This window comes from Hippopotamus amphibius, chromosome 13, assembly GCF_030028045.1.
Source record: "Hippopotamus amphibius kiboko isolate mHipAmp2 chromosome 13, mHipAmp2.hap2, whole genome shotgun sequence".
Lineage (NCBI taxonomy): Eukaryota > Metazoa > Chordata > Mammalia > Artiodactyla > Hippopotamidae > Hippopotamus > Hippopotamus amphibius.
In genome coordinates this window covers 23954362-23977964 of record NC_080198.1, presented here as the reverse complement: position 1 = coordinate 23977964, position 23603 = coordinate 23954362, and the positions used below count along the sequence as shown (strand labels likewise).

The window sequence follows — 23603 nt, the reverse complement described above, 5'->3', positions numbered from 1 at the left end:
TGTCATTTATGCAGTTATTTTTATTGAAACCGAGTTGATTTACTATGTTGTCTTAGTTTCAGGTGTACAGCACAGTGATTCCGTTATACACGTGTGTGTGAGAGTGTGTGTGTGTGTGTACACATTCTTTTTCAGACTCTTTTCCCTTATAGGTTATAACAAAATATTGAGTATAGTTCCCCATGCTATACAGTAGAACCTTGCTGTTTATCGATTTTATATATAATAGTGTATATCTGTTAATCCCAAACTCCTCATTTATCCCTCCCGCCCTTCCCCTTCGGTAACCATGAGCCTGTGGGTCTACTTCTGTTTTGTATATACGTTCATCCGTATCTTGTTTTCCCTGTCCTTTAGAACAGCCTGTGACAGAGGGCGTGGGCTTCTGCAGCCCAACAAACCTAGGCTGGGAGTCAGGCTGTGCCACGTTCTCACTGTGTGAGTGCGGGGTGGTCCATCTCCTGCTGCCTGCTGCCTCCGCTCTAACGATAAGCACTCACTCCAGAAAGTTCTCTCAAGGATGATGAGCGTTTATGAAAACAAAGGGCCTGGCATTAATTCATAGTTTTCCTTCAATACAGATGATTTTTCTTAAGACTTACAACGTGCCAGGCACGATGTGAGGTGGTGGGGACCAAGTAATGATGGAGACTCAGGCCCTGCTCTCACGGAGGGAGACCTATTGGAAGGGTCCATGGCCCGCAGGAGAAGGACAGAGCAGAGCGTGATGGTGGTGGATGCTGTTTTCTTTTCTGCAGAGCAGTCAGAGCAGGCTTCTCGAAGGAAAGGACCTTTGAGCAGAAGCCTGAAGGACAGGAGTGAGAGAGCCCGGTGGCTCACCGTGACAGGAAATACACAGACAGAAGAAAGAGCAAGCACTAGGCTGTGACACAGGACTTTGGCGTTTACTCTGAATGACGGGACGTCATCCTGACACGAACGGTGACTAGATCCAATTGACTTTAAATCACTCCAGCCGGGGAATGGACTAGAGCAAACGCCAAGACCTGTGGCAAGGCCACAGCAAGGCCAGATGCCACGTGATGAATGGCAGAGGCCGGGGAACAGGTGGAGGATGACATGACAGAGAAGGCGGAGTGGAGGGGATGTGTTCGCGTGAATACACAGGACTCCACCGCTACTAGGATATCACTCTGCCGGCAACCTGAATTCTCCTTTCCGAGGCCCTGCAGCTCAATTGAAGAGATTCGGGCAGTCAAACATGTAAGTGGTGCAATTTACAATTCATTCCCCAGTCCATGACCAGAGGGCAAAGAGAAAAGAGGCTCCTGATCACCCGGGTTTGACTCTCTGGCAGTGCACAGCTCACTGCGGTTCTAATTATGATGGTTTTGCATCATTTCAGACGGCGGGGGGGGGGGGGGGGGGGGGGGGGGGGGGCGAAAAACACACACAAAGAAGAGCTAATGCTAATTATGTGCCTGGATCATGAGATTAGATATTGCTTTGCCTATGTGGATCGATGACAGTTTAATGAACTAAGTATCATCAGTAAATCTGGATGAAAATTAAGTGGCATTAATTTGCCATGGACTTCAGACCTTACTCGTTCCTTTATGTATAATATGTACTCCTCAACAGTTACATTATTGGAGCTTCTCATCTACAAGCCAGGAGGCTGCTTAGCATAGTGGGTAAGAGATCGGTCTCTGGAACTAGAATTCCTGGGTCCAAATCCTAGCTTGTACTAATTAGCTGTGTGATTCTGGGTAAATCACTGAGCTTCTCTGGGCCTCAGCATCTTCTCTAAAGTGGAGGTAAGGTTTTAGTCATCTCAGAGGGCTCCTGAATTATGATATGGAAAAGGTGTAGAACCAACTACACCTGGCACACTGCGGAAGCATTCAGTGTTTTTATTACAAACGCTTTCAGCAAGGAAGAGTCTTATACATGCTTCCCAACTAAACCAGAAATTCCGCTTTTACTTTATACTAAGCAAATTCAGCTGTGGAGTCTCAACACCTACAACAAAAGCAATTCCTTCATTTTTTTTTTCCCCTACTAATCACTGACTTCATTTCCCACAGGGTCGTATTCAGAATCACACTGCAAATGGACAGTTCCGAGATGGTCACAACAATGGGATGTTGTGAGGTTTTATTTCCGCGTGTATGTATGTGTGTATATTGCTTGTACCATGGTCACAATCCTGGCACATAGTAAGTAATCAATGATTACTGTAACATTATCATTACTATCACTACCATGATTTTCATATTTAATTTTTGCCTTTTAACATCTCTTTTTTTATCTTTCTGAAGTTATGAAGAGTGACTATAAAGCTATATAATTAGTTTTCTATTGTGACTTGTAGAGGAAGTTCAATTTATCCAGCTAGTATTTACTAACACATACCACACGCCACGTTCCCCATGACGTGCCAGGGATACAAAAGCACAAGTTGGATATAGTCCTCTCCTCCAGAAATCCTCACATTTCATTACTTTATATGCAGATCCTAAAATTCCTTAGTGCCCTGACAAGAGCACTCAGTATACAAACCATAACTTCTAATTGTTGTGATCAGTAAAAGCCACTGGGAATTGTGCTCAAAAGAAGCATCTCTGAGACCAAGTCCTCCTTTCTATCCTCCTTTTCTATCCTGAAGTACAAAAATGTCAAATTCGGGAGCTGCAATGGATCTTACGGAAGATGGAGAAATCTGTTGCTTAGAAATCGCACTTTAAAAGAAGACATTACTTAGAAATGAAAACTGTTAAGTTTTATAAACTTATTTCACTCCCAAGTTATATGTCACAGAATCAAAACAAGAAGGGACTATGAGGGCAGGAGCCTAAAACTGATTGTAATTCTGATTCTATGTCAGATTGCCAGTGCAGCTTCTGAAAAAAATACAGGTACATGTGTATCATTCACTGAAATTAAAATTCTGCAGGTATAGTCTAGAGCTTTTTTTTTTTTTTAAAGAAAGCCACCACACCCAGTGGCTTCTGATACTAGGGGATATGAGTATAACACCACTGATTTATCATGTGACTGCTTCTAGGTCAGGAATCAGCACAAAAGCTACCTTTTTTTCAGATGACTTGCCTAAGGTCAAAAAGGGAATAAAGGCAGGAGTTGGAGTTTAAACTTGCATCTTCTGACTCTTGAATCTTATGATCTTTCCTCTACACATCAATCAAGTCATTCTTTGCATAAAGTTAGAGTTAGAAGGGGTCACCTTAAAGATGATCTAGTTCACAATATATTTTGGATAAAGGAATGAGTCTCAGTGCAGGAGTCAACCCAGTCAGAGGTAAAGAGGAGCTATGGGCAGAGTTTGAACTAGAGATGGGCTCCTGGAACCCCCGGTTCAGCTTTTTCTTCAATACACATTTTCTCTCAAAAGTAAAACACACATTCTCCACCTTCATAAAGTATCCCAAATCGTCTCTTAGAACAGAGTATTCTGACTCCACCCGAAATGAGATCCTCAAGAGTGCTGTACCTCCTACTAGGTATAAATTACCAAATATACAAAATATTTTACACAGGGAGCACAAGTAGTTATGCTAGACATAATATAATCCCTTTAAATTTTTTTTTTTAATTTTTACTTTTTGGCCATGCCGCAGCATGTGGTATCTTAGTTCCCCATCCAGGGATGGAACCCTCGGCCCCTGCAGTGGAAGCATGGAATCTTAACCACTGACTGCCAGTGAAGTTCCTATAATCCCTTTTTTTTAAAAGCAAAAAACCTTTATGGAACAAATTTTACATCTTTTGTAAATTAAAAAAAATTATTCAAAACAATAATAATCACCTTCTAGCATGATTTTCCAAACACTTAAAAAAGCCTCTAGACTCACACTGGTGCCAGGTGACGGGTTGTCTCAATGCAAATACTACGTAAAAAATTAAGAAAAACAAAAGGCATTCTCCTGACTGGACAGCAGAGGGAGAAGGAGGAACGGACTCACCACGGGAAGATGGGGAGCCAGGCACAGGAAGAAGGCGCTGCCCTTTAAAAACCTGAGTGACATACACAGGCATGGACATGTTTACAGAGAAGACACTTGTAAACAAATGAGTAATGGTCCCAGCTGCCAGGGCTATGAACAGACACCCCTAGCAAGCCCAAGCCTGGCCTAAGAAGCTGTCTCCAGAAATTTATGAATGGTATTTCAACCTCTGCTTACTTTCAGGTTGGTGAGAGGAAGGTGAAGAAAAAAAAATGCTAAAAAACAAAATGCACCTGATCTCGACCAGAACAAAAATCAAAAATGAGTTTGGGAGATTAAGAGTGAAAACCAAAATACAAAATATAGCGAAGTTCTGCCCCAAAGTAGAAAAGACTAATTCTTTAAAGCATCCCACCCTTGATATATGAATTCCTGAGAGTCAACAAAGGTGTAGACTTAACAAGTTTATCAATCTGCTTACCAGGAGTTATGACAGAAATGAGATTCATTAGAGACAATCAGGGAAGTGGCCATTTACTTTCTCATTTAACCTAGCTGCTATCCTTACTGATTATCAAACCTTCTCATTTACACCTCCATCATACAAGAGGAACGATTAAAATGCCAGCCCCGATTCAAATAACTGATATATGGCAGAAAAAATATATTTATATGCTTTCTAGAAAGATTAATAGTAGCTGGTGCTAGCTTGCCAAGTGCAGATGTACAAACTTTCTATCTGATACATAAATCAAACATAAGGCATATGGCATATTTTAAAGACTGCTGATATTACAGTGATTTTAAATCACTCAGGTCCTGGAATAAACTATGTAGATGTTGACTAATGTGGCTATATATTCTGGATCTTCCCTCATTAATTTAATGTTATAAAATATAACGGCATTAACCAAAAGAAGGTCTTAGGAATTAAGAGAGAATGTAAACATCTGAAATCAAGGGGTACATTTTTATAATGAATTGTTTGCTAATTTGGGCAAATTCATTACAATATGGTTCCAGTAACCATTGTAAGTTAGTAAATTACAATGAGACTTTATTTTTTGGTCCCCTAAAAGTGAACTGAGTGGAAAAGAAAAACTGAACAAAATGACAAAAGAAACAAAGAAGCAAATAAATGAGGAAGGAGAGCAGGGTGTTTTGTGATGTCAAATGAGCAGTGACTGAATCAGAGATGCCCTGATGTACCAAGAACTATTTAAAAGTTTCCAAGTTGCTGGTCACTGAAACCAGCAATTATGCGAAAATCAGCGGTATTCAGAGTTAAGGAGGGCAAAGTACTGGACTGGAAACCAAAGAAGTCAGGTGAACTTCTCAATCCTACTGTTGGCTGGTACCTCTCTAGTTTTCAGGGACGTGGTAAAAATGGCATGAGAGGCGTGTGTAGGTTTGAAAAGTGCTTTATAAACTACTCACTTGTTTGCAAGTGCCAGGTACCATCATCCCCCTCCCCCTCACTCCTAACCTCAAGTCACTTCCTACTACATCTTGGTCACTGTTTAAAAGAAAATTAACTGTACAGTCTAGTGATCTAGGTATAAGAAGAGACTTCAAAATTGTATTGGTAAAAATAACTTTTAAAAAATAAAATCTGCTAATGGCTTTTACACCTGTGCAAGAAGCGTGGACTGAGCACTGGGATTCACACAGACGGTTCTGAATTTTGGATCTCCTTCCAACAACCGCAATCATTTTGACCACAGAACACACAGCTGCATGAGAGCATGAGGACGTGGTTGTTGCAACATAAACAAGCTTTTCTGTCTCAATGAAACTGAGAGGAAATAAAAGTCTGGTTCCTGATCTCTTTTCAGAGGCGCAGAAAATTCTGTGCATGAAACATGTCATATTTGCAAGGGTCAGGGGAACGACCAATCTCAGCCCCATTGTGGGAGATGGTCAATCAAGATTAGTCACAAAAACAGACCCAGGAGCAAGACATTTCAACATGAGGAAAATATTTCTCAGTGTGAGGTCCTGGGAGCTCTGGTGGGGCAGGGGTGGGGGGTGCTGGAAGGAGAAAGAAAGCCAACTGTCTCAAGATATAGAATACCGCGCTTCTCTGAGATCTTTAACCACTTCATTAAAATGTGGGTGTGTTGAGATGTTTTTAATATGATTGGTAGAGCTGTGGTTCCTACCAAGTATAAATAATCACATATCCATTCATTCATTCATTCCCTATGTATTCATGAACACCTAGCAGGGGCCAGGTATTGTGTTAAATACTGGGGATACAGCTGTCAACATGCAGACGTGGGCTCTGGCTTTATGGAGCTTATATTCTAATGAAAAAGAGAGACTAAAGGGAACCGTCCTACGTTGTTGGTGGGAATGTAAATTGGTACAGAACAGTATGGAGATTCCTAAAAAAACTAAAAATAGAGCTACCATATGACCCAGCAATCCCACTCCTGGGCATATATCTGGAGAACACCATAATTCAAAAAGATACATGCACCCCAATATTCTTTGCAGCACTAATTACAATAGCCAGGACATGGAAGCAACCTAAATGCCCATCAACAGATGAATGGATAAAGAAGATGTGGTACACGCATACCATGGAATATTACTCAGCTATAAAAAAGAATGAAATAATGTCATTTGCAGCAACATGGATGGACCTAGAGATTGTCACACTGAGTGAAGTCAGAGAAAGACAAATATCATATATCACTTATATGCAGAATCTGAAAAAAAGGATACAAATGAACTTACCTACAAAACAGAAATAGAGTCACAGATGTAGAAAATAAACTTATGGTTACCAGGGGGTAAGGTGGGAGGAGGGATAAATTGGAAGATTGGGATTGACATATACACGCTACTGTATATAAAACAGACAACCAATAAGGACCTCCTGTACAGCACAGGGAACTCTACTCAATACCTGTGATGACCTATATGGGAAAAGAATCTAAAAAAGAGTGGATATATGTATATGTATAACAGATACACTTTGTGGTACACCTGAAATTAACATAACATTGTAAATCAACTACACTCCAATAAAAATTTTTAAAAAAAGAGAGAGAGGAGAACAAAGAAAAATACGTAAATATAGAAAACAATGCCTTGTGATAATAATGACGGTGATAACAGCTATTAAGAAATGGGGTGACGCAGCAGAGATTGCATAGGAGTGCTGGGGGCTACCTTAGATAAGTAATCAGGGAAGCCCTCCCTCAGGAGGAGTCCTGAATGAGACGAAGGCAGCCAACTGAAGAGCAGGGGAAAGCAGGCTTCCAAACAGTGGAAACAAAAAGTGCAAAGGTCCTAAGACAGAAAGGCTTAGAGCACTGAAGGCACTACAGGGAAGAAACCAGGTGGCCAAGCACAGTGAGGAGGGGAGAAGAGTGGGAGATGAGGTTGGAAGCGTGCCTGAGAGCCCTATTTTGCATACACGCTGTGCAGACCAGGTTCAGGAGACTTAAAGGATGAAGGTTTTCAAATTTTAATGGGTTTTAAAAGGCACACTCTGGTTTACGTTTAAAGGTACTGAAACAGAGCAGGACCCTATGGTCCTTTCCCCCCATGTCCTCCTCCTGCCTTCTGTCTGTAGAAAAACTTTAGTCAAAGAATAAGTTTAATCAGAGAAGTGAGAAGATGCAGAAGCAAAGGAAAACAGTCAAACAGAACCAAATAATAACAGTTCAGTCATTAAGGAACGTCAGGGACCTTTAGTTGCTCCTCAAGGGCTATAGATAATATTCACAGCCATGTCCTTTGAGCTGTTTTGCAGATACTGAAACCCCCACCAGGGGGAAGACGCTAACTACATGATGACCAGACGGTAGCCAGAACACAAGGTGCCACAATTCTGAGAACTGGTCTCAAAGAAATGGGAACAAACTGACCCTGGAACTGAAAACTAACTGTACTTGAAACAATCAAGATGACGCTGATCAGACCACCACATGACCAATTTCAAGATGACTGTCAGAGCTGACTGTGCTGTTTCTGCATGCAACCCCCTCCCTCCGCCTCAGAAGCTCTTGCCCACTGATTGTCAGCGGTGGGAAATTGGCCTTTGGACTTGAGTCTGCCCTCCCGCCAGGTTGCCCGCCTCCGAAATAAAGCAAACTTTCCTTTCCACCAACCTTGCCTTTTTATTGGCTTTTGAGCGCCGAGCAGCCAGTCCCCACTTTCATGAACAGTAGGACTCTAGCTGCACATCCCTTTGTACACACACATTATATATAAACACAACCTTTATTCTGAAGAGGCTAGCATTTGGAGAAATCAGAAGGCATTTTGAATGCATTTCCCAATATTTAAATAAAAATGATCTTAAAGGAGTCGACATTCGGAAAGCCCCCAAGAGCTACCTGATAACCAGTAAGTACAACAACGGATTTAGGGTTAAAAAAAAAAATGAAAGAAAATAAATCTACATACCTCCTCGTTGCACCAACAGTGTGACCTCACTTCCCTTTGGACATTCGATCAGCATGTCCACGACTTGGTTGTGAGTCAGAGCCTGAACGTTCTTCTTATTAACCTCCACTATAAGATCCCCTTCTTTCAGGCCTCGGCACCTTGGACTGTCGACAATCTGTTTCACTCTTTGGCCGCCACCCCCAGGACTGTCTGCGATAGTAAAACCAAAGCCCATTGGCCCTTTGACTATGTGAACAGTTATGAGTTCTGGCTGAGTGGCTATGGAGGAAGCCAAAGAGACAGTATCATTGGGGTAACCATGGGAACCGTTTGAAGCCACGTCTGCGGGGCTGCTTGGCCTGGCGTCCTTCATGCCGTTGACTTTGCCTGTTTTACTACTGTGACTAGCTGGCGAGTCGTAGGTCTCTTGCCCATTCACAATAATTGGTTCTTTATCCAAAATGGCCACCGAGGTCACTAAACTTGTATTGGGGTCATCTGGGTCAAAAGGCAATGGATAACCTCGGCAGAGTTCAAGGTCCACGCTGGCACCGATGGGAATGGACTGGAAGATTTTCACAACTTGCGCATGCGTGTGTCCCAAAACACAGGTGTCATTTACACTCACAATTACATCTCCTGCAAGAGAGTTGGGGGTTAAAAAAAGTGCCCAGGAAAAGTTGTATCAATTTTATCCTATCATATCATACCAATATGAAGCTGAACTGAAACTGGATTTGGAGGTGGTACTGTAAAGCACAAAGAGACTGCTTCTATTACTTATTTTATGCTAATCAGGCATACTTGTAGCATCTACTCTCTTCCCTGCTAATGAGAATATAATGGTCACTGAAAGAACATTGGAGCTTTCTTCTAAAAAAAATTCTCACTGCAGAAAACCAAGTTGAGAATTCATTTATTCAAATGGATTTACATTTTTTGTAAATTACCGCTTTACTATGCTCAACAGCACCCTAACAGTTCCCCCAAATGAAGAAATGTTAAAACGCTTCAAAGCTTTTCATTTATACCAGGGAATGCATTTACTTAGTGAAGGAACCTTGTTCATTCACCAAGTTTCTAAAGGACAATTACAAACTCATGAAATCATGGTGTTGTCTGGTCTTGACCACACAGAACCATGTGACATCTCATACCTGTTTCCATCTTGCCATCCAACGCGGCAGGACCATCTAGGACCAAGCTCTTGATCTGCAGAAACTCGTCAGGTTCATCCCCTCCAACGACCGTGAAGCCAAAGCCACGACTGCTTTTCCGCAGCTTCGTGTGAATGAATTTGCCTTTCAACTCTGAAGGGTTTCGTGTAAAAAAGGGTTTGCCTGGATTAAAACAAGAAATGTATAAGGACCATCACCAGGAGTGAAAAGGTGAATTAAACAAGAAATGATACAACTTAGAGATAACCCTCCAAGCTCCTGCACTTGGGCACGTGGGTGCAAAGTCTTCTCTTGATTTCAATACTAAGGGAGTTAATAGGCCCCGTTGTGTAAGGAGGGGCTAGGGTACATGGCGTGTCAGTATAAAGATCCAAAAGAAAATGTAAGAGAAGGATGACACTGGTGTCTATCATCTGACACAGATCCTTGGTTTTGTTTCATGTAGTTTGACAGCACTGAGCTGCCATGAAGTCCTTCAGAGAACATGCAGCAGGTCTTTGCTTTGTGTCTTTTGTTTTGTCATGGTTTACATTTTCCAGTATGCTTCCAGTATGTTGCCTTGGGCTTGGCTTCCACTTGTACAACCAATTAAGCAAAAGCTTTAGTTTTCAGTCAAACAGAAAACTCATTCTGAAATTAAATAGATAATACTAGGAGACACAGACAAAGAATAACTCGATAAAAATGAAGAATCACTATTCTAAAAATTAGTCATAATTTTACTTTGAACTGAATTCTAAATTCACCTGATTTTTCCTGTTCATTTGCAACTCAACTATTTGTGAAATCGCCTAGACATGTCTGCTGCGAAAACTTTCTGTTTAAAAAAAGTTTAGGACATGTGGCTTAGAACATTTAAGGAAAAAGAAAAAAACCTAAACTAAACAAAACAGTGACTAACAAGAGCCATATAGCTCCAAATTCAGTTGTCTCACTTAAAATAAACTAATAGATACACAGCTAAATAGCTTCCAAACATGCTACCTAAGGTTCTACTGAGTTTTCTTGATAACATTCACAAACACTTTGTACACAAATCCAAAGGTTCTGGGCATTTCTCTGTAATTGAGAAGCTCATGCAATTTCCCTGATTATCCCCGTTAGTGAACATCATTCTATGCTCAGACTCCTTTCAACTCTCCTAATTATACTTCCTATCTCCTGCCTTTGCCACAGTTTCCCCATCTGCCCCATTTCTTTTCTATCAAAAATGTTTTACAAAACAAAAACGTAACAGGAGAAAGAGCCTCCACATCTCCATATACCTCTGCACCCAGGAAGCAAAGTTATTTTTGGTTAGCTATATCTAAAAGGTCTTTTTTAAAAGGTCTCTGGGCACATATACAATTTTTAACTGCACATTTTGAAAGTTTCTGGCTCTTCAGAAGGCCCTTTAAAATTGCCTGGAGCCACAGGTCTGTTCACTAACCTCCTCCTCTCTAGAGCAGTCCCAAGGCTGGCTGGAAACGTGACAAACTACAGCTCACCATGGCTAAAGAAAGGCAAGACCTAGCAGGATTCACCATGTGAAGTCGGCTGCCAGAGCACCAGGGAGTTGATGTCAAGTGCAGCCAGGGCTTGTATTGAGACAGTTGCCATGGCAATTACTAGATGGAAAATTGAGGACCGTTGAGATAACCCCCCAATTTTTCTTTTCAGGGTGTGTGAATAGCAGACATTCTTGAGGCAGAGACTACTAGGGAGAGCTCAGATGGAAACATGTATTTCACTTATGCAAAGACATCAATAGCCATCATCGTCTCAGTGAGGCTTTCTCTGTCCACCTTATTAAAAACTGCAATACCTCCTCCAACAGTCACAGTCCACCTTATCTGCTTTATTTTTACCCTTACCATTTATCACCATCCCACACAATATACATCTTACTTATTGGTTGGGGATTTTGTCTCCCTCTCCCACCCCCTTGCAGAAGGGGCACTGCACATGCCCCCACACACAACACTAGAAACCCCATGAGGATTTTAGCTTGTATATCTAGAGTGTAGAACATAGCCTGTTTCACTGTATGTGCTCCAAAAATGTGTAGTGAATGAATCAATGAACAACAGCAAAGAAATGAGATTTAACGTGTCTTTGAGGAGGCGGAAAGAGGTGGATGGGTGTGTCAGTCTTTCACCCTGATTATAGGCAAAGTTAGAAAATGTTAAAATGTTCCTGGCAGTAATTTTTTAAAAGCCATTAGCGTATTTTGAGTGTAGAATGTTTTCACCTTAAAAGACACATGAAGGGATCTTTGAAATTACACCACTGACTTTCTATTTCAACACTTAACTAGGGAGGGATGATTAGAAGGTTTCACATTTATACACGTTTTATTACATTTTATGTATGGGTAGATCACCAGGTAACGTAGCTTTGGAGAGGAAGCTTTTCCACCCACAAGCAGTGGAATGTGGAGCTCTCTGCTGCAGCCCTGTAGCACGTGTAGTTTTCTAAGAGATCCTAGTCTGTTGACTAGTCACCAGTTGTAAGATCCGGTTATGTGTGAGGATTACCTGGGTAGCTTTAAAAAATGTACTTGTCAGTTGTCTATTTTATACATAGTACACTACTGATACTAAGTATAAAATAGACAACTGATGGGAACATACTGTATAGGACAGGGAACTATACTTAATGTGCCGTAGTGTCCTAAATGGGAGGGAAATCCAAACGAGATATATGTGTATGTATGGCTGATTCATTTTGCTGTGCAGTAGAAGCTAACACAACATTGTAAAGCAACTATACTCCAATAAAAATTAATTTTAAAAGATGTACTCATTTCTAGGGCCTACCCTGGACTCACTGAATCAAGACCTTCTACTCTTGAACAACCTGTAGATGCTTGCTTTTCTGCCAAGGTGGCACGATTCTTGGTACTAGCGTTTGAATACCCTAGACCAGTGTTGTCCAAAAGCACTCTCTGTGATACAGGAAATGCTCTATATCTGCCCTGTCCAATACAGCAGCTGCGAGTCACACGCAGCTCTTGAGTCCTTGAAACGTGGCTAGTGGAACCTAGGAACTGAATTTTTGATTTTTCAATTGTAATCAACTTGAATTTAAATGATAACATGTAGCCAGTAGCATCCAAACTGGATCCCACACATAGAGACTATGCAATGAGGTATCCCACAAAAAAACAAAACAACAACAAAAAGCTTTAAGTCAGAAGTTAAACTGTTCTAATAACAACCAGGGTTCAAATCTGTGCTCTACTACCTCCTGCCTGTGAGGCTGTGTGGCTGTGGGCAAGTTACTAAACCTCTCTCTGCCTGAGTGTTGGATATACAAGTGGAGGTAATGACGGTACCAACCTCACCTTTCACATAACAGCTGTAAGGAAGAACTGTGACAGATAACATATGTAAAATGCTTAGGGAGGTGCCTGGTGCATAAGAAGAGCTCAGTAAATGCAGGCTATTATTTTGATGATGGTGGTGGTGAAGTGGGTGGGGTAAACACGTGGCTCCAAAAATCTCTCTCTGAGCATAAGCTGGAAGCTGGAGAGACTTCCTAAGAGCAAATCTCTTTAAAATTATAATTCGCTGGAATGAGAAGTACACTTTTGATCAGAGAAAAGTTTAATTGAGCAGTGAATTGAGCAACATTAATACCAAACAATCTAATCCACTTAGCCATATAGCCTCTTCTCGAGAGTACTATCAAGGAGGTAGACCAGGATGCTTAACCAGCAGGCAGGGAACCTGGAATTGTAACCCATGATGATAAAGTTCAATTCAATGTTTCTTACAATTGCAGCTTGGAGTCAAAGGGTATAGATTTAAACTGGCTTCTTTGGTATTGATTATATTCCAAAGATGATGACCACGTTTAAAAGATAAGAATCAATAACGGAGACTATAGAGTAGAAGGGTTTTAAGAATAATGACTAGTTTCATAGGGAGTTCAGGGAGCCTCTCCCAAACCCCAACCACTACAGGATCCAAGAAGACTAAAGAAAAAATGAAAAAAGAAAAGAAAGAAAGGCCTTAACAAGGAGAAGAATCTGAGATATAGTTCCTAATATGGATCAACACCCTCTGGACTCTCAACTCAGTTGCTGCACTAAGCATTTGGCACCCAGAACCTGAAATTTTAAACCTTTCATTTATTTAATCTCTAAGACAATTCTTTGAAGAAGCTAGGCTGGTTATCACGTATGTACATACATTGTTTCACACAACAATGAATTTGGCAGAGGGGATTGGCCTAGTTCAGGGTATCCCACAGTGGAAAAAACAGTCTCCTGCCTCCTCCATGGGATTTAAAGTCTGAAGAAAGTGCTGGTAAACAACTGAACACAGATGAACGCTAATTATCAACTGTTAAATTCTACAAATGAGAAGTTTAAGATGGGAAGAGGGAACGAGACAGGGAGTCCAGCAAAAACCTTAGGGAAGTGTGAGCAAAGTATAAAGAGGGGGATGAAAAGACTGCTGCAAACAGGAAACAGCATATGCAAAGGCCCTGATGTGGTCCATAGTTTCGTGGATTCAAGGAAGTGAAAAGAGGTTCATGGAACTGAAAAGTTAGCGTAGCTAACTTATCATGAGAAGGGGAAATAAGACAACATGAGGCTGCAGAGGAATTTCATATTTAAAAAACACAGAGGACCCCCACATTCATGTCGATATTAATTTTTATATATATATATATTTTGGCCATGTGGCAGTACGGCATGTGGGATCTAGTTCCCCAACCAGGGGTTGAACTTGCGCCCCCTGCATTGGAAGCGCGGAGGCTTAAGCACTGGAATGCCAGGGAGGTCCTAATTAACATGTTATTGTCTTCCATGTTCCATCTGTTTTAAAATCATCATCATAAAAAAAGCGTCAAGTTACTTTACATAAGTTGATATTAACACCAATCTCATGACAATACCGGCTAAAAGGGAAACAATTTTCTTAGGAAAAATAATGAGGGAATGAAAATTAGGTAAAAGAGTTATTCTACCTATCTTTTAATATCTAACACAATTATTTATTTCTTTTAAAAAGAGAGAAGACAAATTTTACAGTTTTAATGATTCTGTAACACAAACTCCCCAGCTCTATCAAATACGATGCTTGTTCTATTTTTTTAATTTAAAAGAAAAAAAACTTAACAATAAAACCCCAAACCTTTTCTATCCCTTAAGAGTAATGAGGCCTGAAAGTAGCAAGATTCTAAAGCTTACACTTTTCAAAAACGAATCTCGGTAGGTGATGCATACTATTTGTGAATGTAAATAAGTGAGACCCAACGAAATGTTGTAAAACATGCATAAATGCCAAAACTACAGCAAGAAGAGAGGTTACAGTTTAAAACACAATAATATCAAACCATGTTACATTTATAAGAAAATCTTAGTCAAAAGCAAATATGTTGACTAGAATCTTGAAATATCTAGTGCTGAATTTTCAACATATCTTATTTCAGACAATATTAAATGTCTGTGGTCTCTGAAACAGGGGTTCACAATTCTAAGCTGGCTTTGCCCCCCAGCAGGATTTGGCAATATCTGGGGACACTTTTGTTTGCCACACAGGGGAAGGGGTTCTCCTGGCACCTAGTGTGTAGAGGCCCAGAACACTGCTCCATGTCCTACAATCAGCCCTCCAACAAAGAGCTGTCTGGAACAATTCTATGGAATGACTTGGGAGTTACAAGATTCCACTTTCTAAACCTTCAAAAAAATTAAAATTTTGAGCCAATCTAGGGTGCAATTATAAAACACTTTACCCTGAAGTGGAGCTTCTCTGGCCGGCTCCGGGTTGCTTGGGGGGTGGTTTGGAATAACAGGAGGCACGAGCGATGAATGCTCTTCTGTCCATTCTACAGGGAAGACAAGAAACAGTTCACTGCTTTTCCTTCCAATCACTGGTCGAGTTACTGAGGCGTCACCTTCTTCCCCATTATAAAACTTAATTATAAAACTACCCAAACCAATAAAACCAGAAGCAGAGAGCTTCGATTGAAAAGAAATTGGTATCTGATCTCACTCTATGTTAAGGATACCAAGGTCCCTCCGTGCGTGTGTGTGTGTGTGTGTGTGTGTCTGTGTGTCTCTTTCTCCTAAGACCTTTGAGGACAGAAATACAACCAATAAAAACACAACCAATGAAATAGCCACTTCTCTCTGGCTGGAGAGTCCAAAGTGAGACCAAGTAAAAAATATCAGGAAAGATAGAGTCAACTAAAGCTGGCCCAATATGGGAGAAAACCTTCTCTAACGCAACTGAGACCTAGGCTGGGCTGCTAAAGCCTGCTTGGCTGGGGTAGTGAAGGTAGATTTCCGCAGTTTGCTAAGGTGCTCTTCTCTATCATCTCTCAAACCTAAATGGGACCCATTACTAAACTCCCTCAGTTCTAACTGTAGTCTTGTTCACTTTGGAGGCCCAGAAATAACTCACTGTGAGTACCCCTTGAGATTACCCCAAAGTCACTTTTCCAGTTAAGCTAACATAGTCAATGTATGTGTATACTCAATTTTACACTCGTGTTTCAATTGTACACCCCCAATCCCCACACTCATAAAACTATTAAATTTTTTTTAATAGCAAGAGATTAAGGTAGAAAGGAGAAACTTTTTGATAGATGAGTACACTCACACACACACATAGACACATACAAACATACTCTCTCTAAAATAAAGCCTATGGCAGTCGTTGGCAAACTATGGATACAGGTCAAATTGGCCCCCATGCCCATTTTTATAAAACTTGCAAGTTCAGAATGCTTTTCACATTTTTAAATGACTGGAAAAGTTTTAAAAGAAGAATATTTTCTAACACATGAAAATTACATGAGGTTCAGATTTCAGTGTTCACTGAAACACAGCAACATCCATTTGTTTACAAAGTCTGTAGCTGTTTAGCTGTTTTCATATCATAAGGGCGGAGATGAGTAGTTGTAATAGAGATCGTATGAAAGCAAAGCCTAAAGTACTGATTATCTGACCATTTACAGAAAAAGTTTGCCAACTTCCACACTACGGTCTAGATTTATTATATTCAATACTATAGTAAGTGTTATATTTTATATTCTTACACTTAATACTCACATATTATATTGAAGGGGTACTAATGCTACCATTTTTAAAGATTGCCAGGAAATACCTAAGAGTCTATTAATAAACAGATGGCTAAATGAAGTGAAGAGATTCATAAAAGGGAATATTATGCAGTTGTTAAAAATTACAAGGTAAATCTATATTAAGCAGCCTTGAAATATGTGCAAGACATATACTTAAGTGAGAAAAACACATGGGAAAACTAATATATATAAGTGCATATTAATATATATAAATTATGATCTGGTTTGTGTCTAAATGTGCATATTTGTACATCCCCAGAAAATCTCTGCACAGTGTTTACTGCTAAGAACAGGACGGGAGCCAGCAGAGGAGACTTAAGTGTTTTCAACTCCTGAATTGTTCATATTTTTGTGAAGAGCATGGATTAATGTGTAATTTTTAAAAAGCACTGGAAATCAGCTATTTCTGATTCTTACATGTCATGCTCCTAAAATTAAAAGTTACTTTCATACCCAGCACCTCCTCTTAAAATGCTAAAAGTGGTCTGGATTTAGACATCAAGTGCTGTGCAAAAGCTCCTGGGGACAAGGGAATTAATTCTTTAACATCGAAACTGTTCCCCAATCTAACAGCAGCCCCTTTCTAAATCAGAGTGGAGGCTGGGTGCTTTTAAACCGGACTTCCCACGTCAGCTGTCCGGGTTCAGGGTGTGGACTCGAACCGAGGCTCCTCTGCATCACTCCCCATGCTTCCAGGACGGCACGTCCTCAGCACCACAAAGGACGTGATCCTCGCGGCAAGTTCTGACCACACGGGGGTGTCGGTGCCCAGGCTTTGCCTGGAGCTCCTGGCCCACAGATGGAGGGAGAGAGCGCCAACCTTCTGGCGGCGGCGGCTGCTGCTGCTGCTGCTGCTGCTCCAGCTGCTTCTTCCGTTTGGCTTCCAGAACCGGGTTCTCATATTGTGTCTTCCTGTTGATGTGGCTGGAGCAGAAGGCAGATTGCATTCAGTTAGGAAACATTTTGTGCCATAAGCAAAATGCCGATCAGGCCAAGTCCCTTAATTAGACCTGAGCAAAGCAGGTGGTCTGAGATGTTGAGCATCCTGGGTCAAAAAGCACAGTTAGGACGATATAATAAAATAAAAATAAAAATGAATGGTTTCATATCCTGACTGCTTATCAAGTGCTGTGCTACCAGTTTTTTTTTTTTTAATTGGAGTATAATTGCTTTACAATGTTGTGTTAGTTTCTGCTGTACAATGAAGTGAATCAGCTATATATATAGATATACCCTGTCCCTCTTGGACCTTCCTTCTACCACCACCCCATCCCACCTATCTAGGTCATCACAGAGCACCGAGCTAAGCTGCCTGTGCTATATAGCAGGTTCCCACTAGCTATCTATTTTACACATGGTAGTGTATTTGTGTCAAACCTAATCCCCCAGTTCATCTCACCCTCCCCTTTCCCCAATGACCGCATGTCCGTTCCCTACATCTGCGTCTCTGTTCCTGTCATGTGGTACATATGTACGATGGAATATTACTCAGCCATTAAAAAGGAACGAAATTGGATTATTTGTCAGAAATGTGGATGGACCTAGAGTCTGTCATACAGCATGAAATCAGAAAGAGAAAAACAAATATCATATATTAACACATACATGTGGACTCTAGAAGAATGGGACAGATGAACCTATTTGTGCTACCAATTTTACATGCATTTAATTTTATAAATCTTTAGTAAATGCCAGGATGGAAGTCCAATTTTCATTCATATTTTACGGATAAGGAAATTAAGTTTCTGAGCAGTTAAGTACTAGCTCACCTAACAAAACAGAGCTAGTCAACACTACAGAGGCTTCAAGCTCAGATTGGTCTCCTTTCAAGTCCCAGGATTATAACCACCGACTCTCTCAATTGACCAAGGAATCACGTGACGGGTGGGGGTTCTTTAATTTAACAAGAAGTTGATTATAGAATTATTTTAAAATGAAATTAAAGTGGAGATGTGGTGTTGTCTGTAACATGTAATGCCGGAAATTCTGTGTAACTTTCTACAATAGAGTTCATGGAAGCATAAGCATTTCCTCACATGATCAAGTTAAAAGAAGGACTCTACCAACATCTGTCAACTATTTTGATCAATAGGCATGGAGTCAGGATTCAAAGTATAAGCCTTAGGCAAAAAGACTCCAAATGCAGCTAACCTAAGCAAATGTGATGTGTTCAAAGTGACAAAGACCCAGGTATTTTGGATGGTTCCAAAACTAATAAGGCCAAGGCAAGATAAAAATACACACACACACGTACAAACATACGTATGAATCCAAATGCATATTTTTTGCCATCCTTATTTAGTGTATGTATATGTACATACACACATATTACACGAACACATACACACACAAGCATACACATACTCCTATCTTTTTTCCTTCATCAAAATCACACTTCATAAGAAGTTTGGCAATATTCCTCCATTATGTGATTATTTAGAACTCAAAATATTTTTTCAAGCCAGGCTTTATATTTTAAAGGCAGGCTTGTCAAGTAGGGTGGATAAATCAATTACCCTTAATTTCTATTATATGACTACTTCTTTATTTCCTAATTCCGGTAGGCAATTTCATGCCAAGAAATAGTCTAGTATTCACAGGCATGTGGATCTAAAAAGACATAGGGAGGAGAAATGTGTAGTAAAGTAACACCTCGCCCCTAACACCAAGTCTCTTCATCCATCTAAAGCTGTAGTCATCTATTCTTTTCCTCTCTTGATGCAAAAATTAGTTGGGGGAGAACTCAAAATGAGCCCCAAAGAGACAGGAGCCCCACTGTACATCTGTGAAAAAGATGATCTGCAGGGTACATAAAGGAATTTTATTTTATGAGGGTCAGGGAAATAATCAAGTTCGCCTTTTTTTAAAAATCTTTTAAGTTTTTAAATCTTTTTATTGAAGTTGATTTACGTGTTAATTACTGCCATACAGCAAAGTGATTCACTTACACATATATATACATTCTTTTTTAAAAAAATATTCTTTTCCATCATGGTTTATCATAGGATACGGAACATAGCTCTCTGTGCCATACAGTAGGACCTTGCTGCTTATCCATTCCGTATATAAAAGCCTGTATCTGCTAAGCCCAACCCCCCACTCCATCCCTCCCCCAACCCCCTTGGCAACCACAAGTCTACTCTATGTCCATGATTCTGTTTCATAGATAGGTTCATTTGTGTTATATTTTAGATCCACATATAAGTGATATCATATGGTAGTTGCTTTTCTCTTTCTGACTTACTTCACTTAGTATGATAATCTCTAGTTGCATCCATGTTGCTGCAAATGGCATTGGAGCTTGCCTCTCTAATGCCCCCAAGCCCCAGTTTTTCTTGTTAGGTAAAGAGGTGGCAATGTGACTACTGACCAAGAACACTTGGTATATTGAACTTGTCATTTTTTACAATAAGATGCTGAGCATTTTATGGCTGGCATTGTTGCATCACATGTCCTTATCACCAGGGCATTATACAAATAACTTTTCATTGCCAGCAGCATAAGGAATAGAAAGCTTTCTATGTTATCTTCATTGTGGCAGGTAAGATTTTGAGGATAGAACATTTATATAGCATTTGTTTCCTTCAAAGGACCTTTTATCATTTATTACTGATCTTTCTTAGAGGAAATGAAGTAAAACATATTTTTTTCAATGTATACTCACTTAGGTTTCTTTTATTTTCTTCGAGCATCATCCTACCAATATACGGTTTTGATGAAAGGACCAAGGGTGTGCCTCTTGCTAGAATAAGGTAGTCGTGATGAGGGTTTGAGACTCTTAGAAATGGAACACAGGAGCCACAGGTATGGTAAAGGCAAAGAGGCTTACACGGTTTTGCCACTTAGGCTAGTTCTCAATTTCCTTCGTATTTGTGGCAGCATTTCATACATTATTTAGATTTGTCTGACTCTTTTAGAAAGTCTGAATGAATAAATAATTACTGAGAACTTCAGATCTCTCAGCAGGGCAAAAAATAGGCAAAAGTGATCCTCTTCCTGAAGATAAACAACTCATATTCAAACCCTCTACTGATTCCTTGCTATTCTCATTCATTCAAGTAACACTTTATTAAGCACCTGCCACAGACCAGGACTATGTTGGGCTTTGCTAATACAGTGGTAAACAGAAGACATGAATCCTGCCCTCATGAATTTTATAATACAATTTATCATTATCATATTTGCTAAATATTTTCTTATTCATTAATATACATATTTTTCATTACAAAATTAACCTTATGTTACTATTATTATTCTGTTTGTACCTTATCACAATGACAAACTCTATTCAGCATAAGCGTACCTAATTACAGAAGGGTGCAAACTCAAATGTGTTTTAATAGGCACTTACTCTACATAGTAGATACCATAGACAGGGTCTTCAATCTTTTCCCAACCAGCAGGCAGTTCTGAAAAATAAAAGAACATTTAGAGCAAGGAGAGCTTATTCTTGAAGACCCTAGGGGATTTTCAACAACTGGGTTAGGCAAAAAAAAAAAAACAGACATAAAAATAATGCCTTAAATTCAATTAAAACTGTGTACCCTAACCAAAAAAAAAAAGAGTGAGCATTATTTTATCGGTGTATTTTCCTACACGAAGAGCACTTCTTTACTGATATTTTGCACAAGCAAATGAAACGTAATAAAATGCAATCTCAGTCACCTCCATTCTAAAACAACTATTAAATTAGATTTTAATGGAAATATAGTTAAATTTTGCCTTGAACGCCTAGTTCCTATCTTAAATATTTGCAATTTTCTCATTTTACTGCTAGACTACCTCACCACACAAGCAAAAATGGATGAAAACAAATGTCTCTTTTCATTTTCAATACAATAGTGCCGTTTTTGCTCTCCCAGGAATAAATTAAAATTTGTATCTTATTTTCTCCTGTTCCTAATTAAAATGCAACTGAGTAAATAAAAATGCCCACCTGGAGTTGGGTTTTTGAATTGCACACATCTATCACTCAATTGCTATATCTGGACAGGCCCATCTTCACTGGGGCTGTGCCTATGAAAGCAGAAACACAGGTCCTGCTCTCTAAGAACTTAATACCCGAGGGGGTAGACTTCATTCCTTTAAATGTGGTGGTAAAATGGCATTGGGAGATATGCGTGCCTTCCTGAAAACTCAACTGTGCTCTATCGAACTTCATGTCGTAAGGTTTCACATAAAAGGTTGCAGCTTCATTAACGAGGCAATAGTGAGTTCCGTCATAACAAGAATTTATTTTGAAAAAGCCCACTGCACCAGGTAATTTGGTGAAAGAAGCAGCTACGTTGTATTTTGTGTCATTAAACAATTCTTCAGGCAGAGCAGCAATTCTCAACCTAATTTCAAAGCCACCTTGATCTATATGTAGATAAAGCAAGCTTGTATAAAACACCGTCCTACAAAAGCAAATCATTATTCCTTAGAAGGAGCTATTAAGACCGACTTGAATGGAATATTAAAAACACTTGAAATATCACTTTCTTTGAAAAACCAGATTTTTAAAAAAAAAAATCAGTGAATCGTGGTCACCATTGGAAAATAGTGACCATTTCATCAGGGCATAGGGCTTTCATAAGCCATAAACAGTTTCACGCTGAAATGGAGTCATGTGCATGCATGTGCATGTGTGCACACACACGTTCACACACACATTCACACACACTCACTCACACTCACAAACACACTCACACACACTCACATACACACTAACACACACTCACATTCACACACACATATACACACACTCACACCCACATTCACACTCACACATATACACACATACACAAAGCATTCACACTCACACACACTCTCACACACATATACACACACACGCATTCACATTCACACACACACACACAGGCTAATTAGTCAAAGTTTACATTTTGCTCAGATTTCGCTGCACATCAAGAGACATTAATTTCATGGTTTTTGCTCCACATGTTATTTGTTTGCAAACAAAGAAACAGGTTCCCCCCCACCCCCCATCCTCCACTTTTTTAAAAACACTTAGCAGGTTTTAAAGAAGTCTTTGAATTCTGGGAGACATAAGCTACTAAAATGCAAGGCAGGTCCAACCTGCAGATGTTGATACAACTTGGCATTTTTATACGCAGCATCTTGCAGACTGATGCAAATCAAATGCCTGGGAAACAGTTTCCCCTTACAATGCTGGAAATTACCATTTAAATGAAAATGAACCAGGAAAATATTTCCAAAGAGTTGGGAAATCAGATTAGAAAAGTGCAAATTGGTGCCCAGGCATATGCTTGTGCTGGCATGGGGCAGAAGAGTGAGTGGGTGTGAGGGGAACCAAACCTCTTTCTGAAATTTGCAACCTTAATATATGGCCTGATTATCTTTAGATAAAATACGAAAAAAGTTAAGAATTCAACTTGGGACTTCGCTGGTGGCGCAGTGGTTAAGAATCTATGTGCCAATGCAGGGGATATGGGTTCAATCCTTGGTCTGGAAAGATCCCACATGCTGCAGACCAACTAAGCCTGTGCACCATAACTACTGAGTCTGTGCCTGTGAGCCACAACTACTGAAGCCCACGTGCCACAACTACTGAAGCCCACATGCCTAGAGCCTGTGCTCCACAACAAGAGAAGCCACAATGAGAAGCCCATGCACTGCAATGAAGAGTAGCCCCTGCTCGCCACAACTAGAGAAAGTCCACACAGAGCAATGCAGCCAAAAATAAAAATTAAAATAAAAAAATAAATCTTAGAAAAAAAAGAATTCAATTTATTCCATTATTTGTCAAACATTTATTGAGTGCCTACTGTCTGCCTGAGGGTGTACTAGGCGTCAGGGATACAAAGATAATTACAAGTGCACTCTCTGGGCAGACAATTCAAACATCACATGGAAAGTGCTTTGATGGAGGTCCAAGGAGGCTACAAGAAAAGAAGCCACCTCTGACTCTGCCCTGTCACCTACTCAACAACTTACATAAAGATATGAGAGCTGAGACACAAGGTCAGTCAACTGGTATTTCTGGACGTTTGTAAAT

At 40.1% G+C, this 23603-nt stretch overlaps 1 protein-coding gene across 17 annotated transcripts in view; it reads right to left on the bottom strand.

Moving 5' to 3' along the window:
• MAGI1 (membrane associated guanylate kinase, WW and PDZ domain containing 1) overlaps window positions 1-23603 on the bottom strand; it is a 622148-nt gene that overhangs the window by 74664 nt on the left and 523881 nt on the right. For all 17 annotated transcript variants that reach the window (XM_057704360.1, XM_057704354.1, XM_057704357.1 and 14 more), the window contains 5 exons: window positions 20940-20997; window positions 17409-17512; window positions 15236-15328; window positions 9488-9670; window positions 8349-8969 (listed from right to left, as the gene is read on the bottom strand). In XM_057704360.1, the coding sequence (XP_057560343.1) occupies window positions 8349-8969; window positions 9488-9670; window positions 15236-15328; window positions 17409-17512; window positions 20940-20997 (1059 nt within the window). The remainder of the gene's footprint in view (window positions 1-8348; window positions 8970-9487; window positions 9671-15235; window positions 15329-17408; window positions 17513-20939; window positions 20998-23603) is intronic.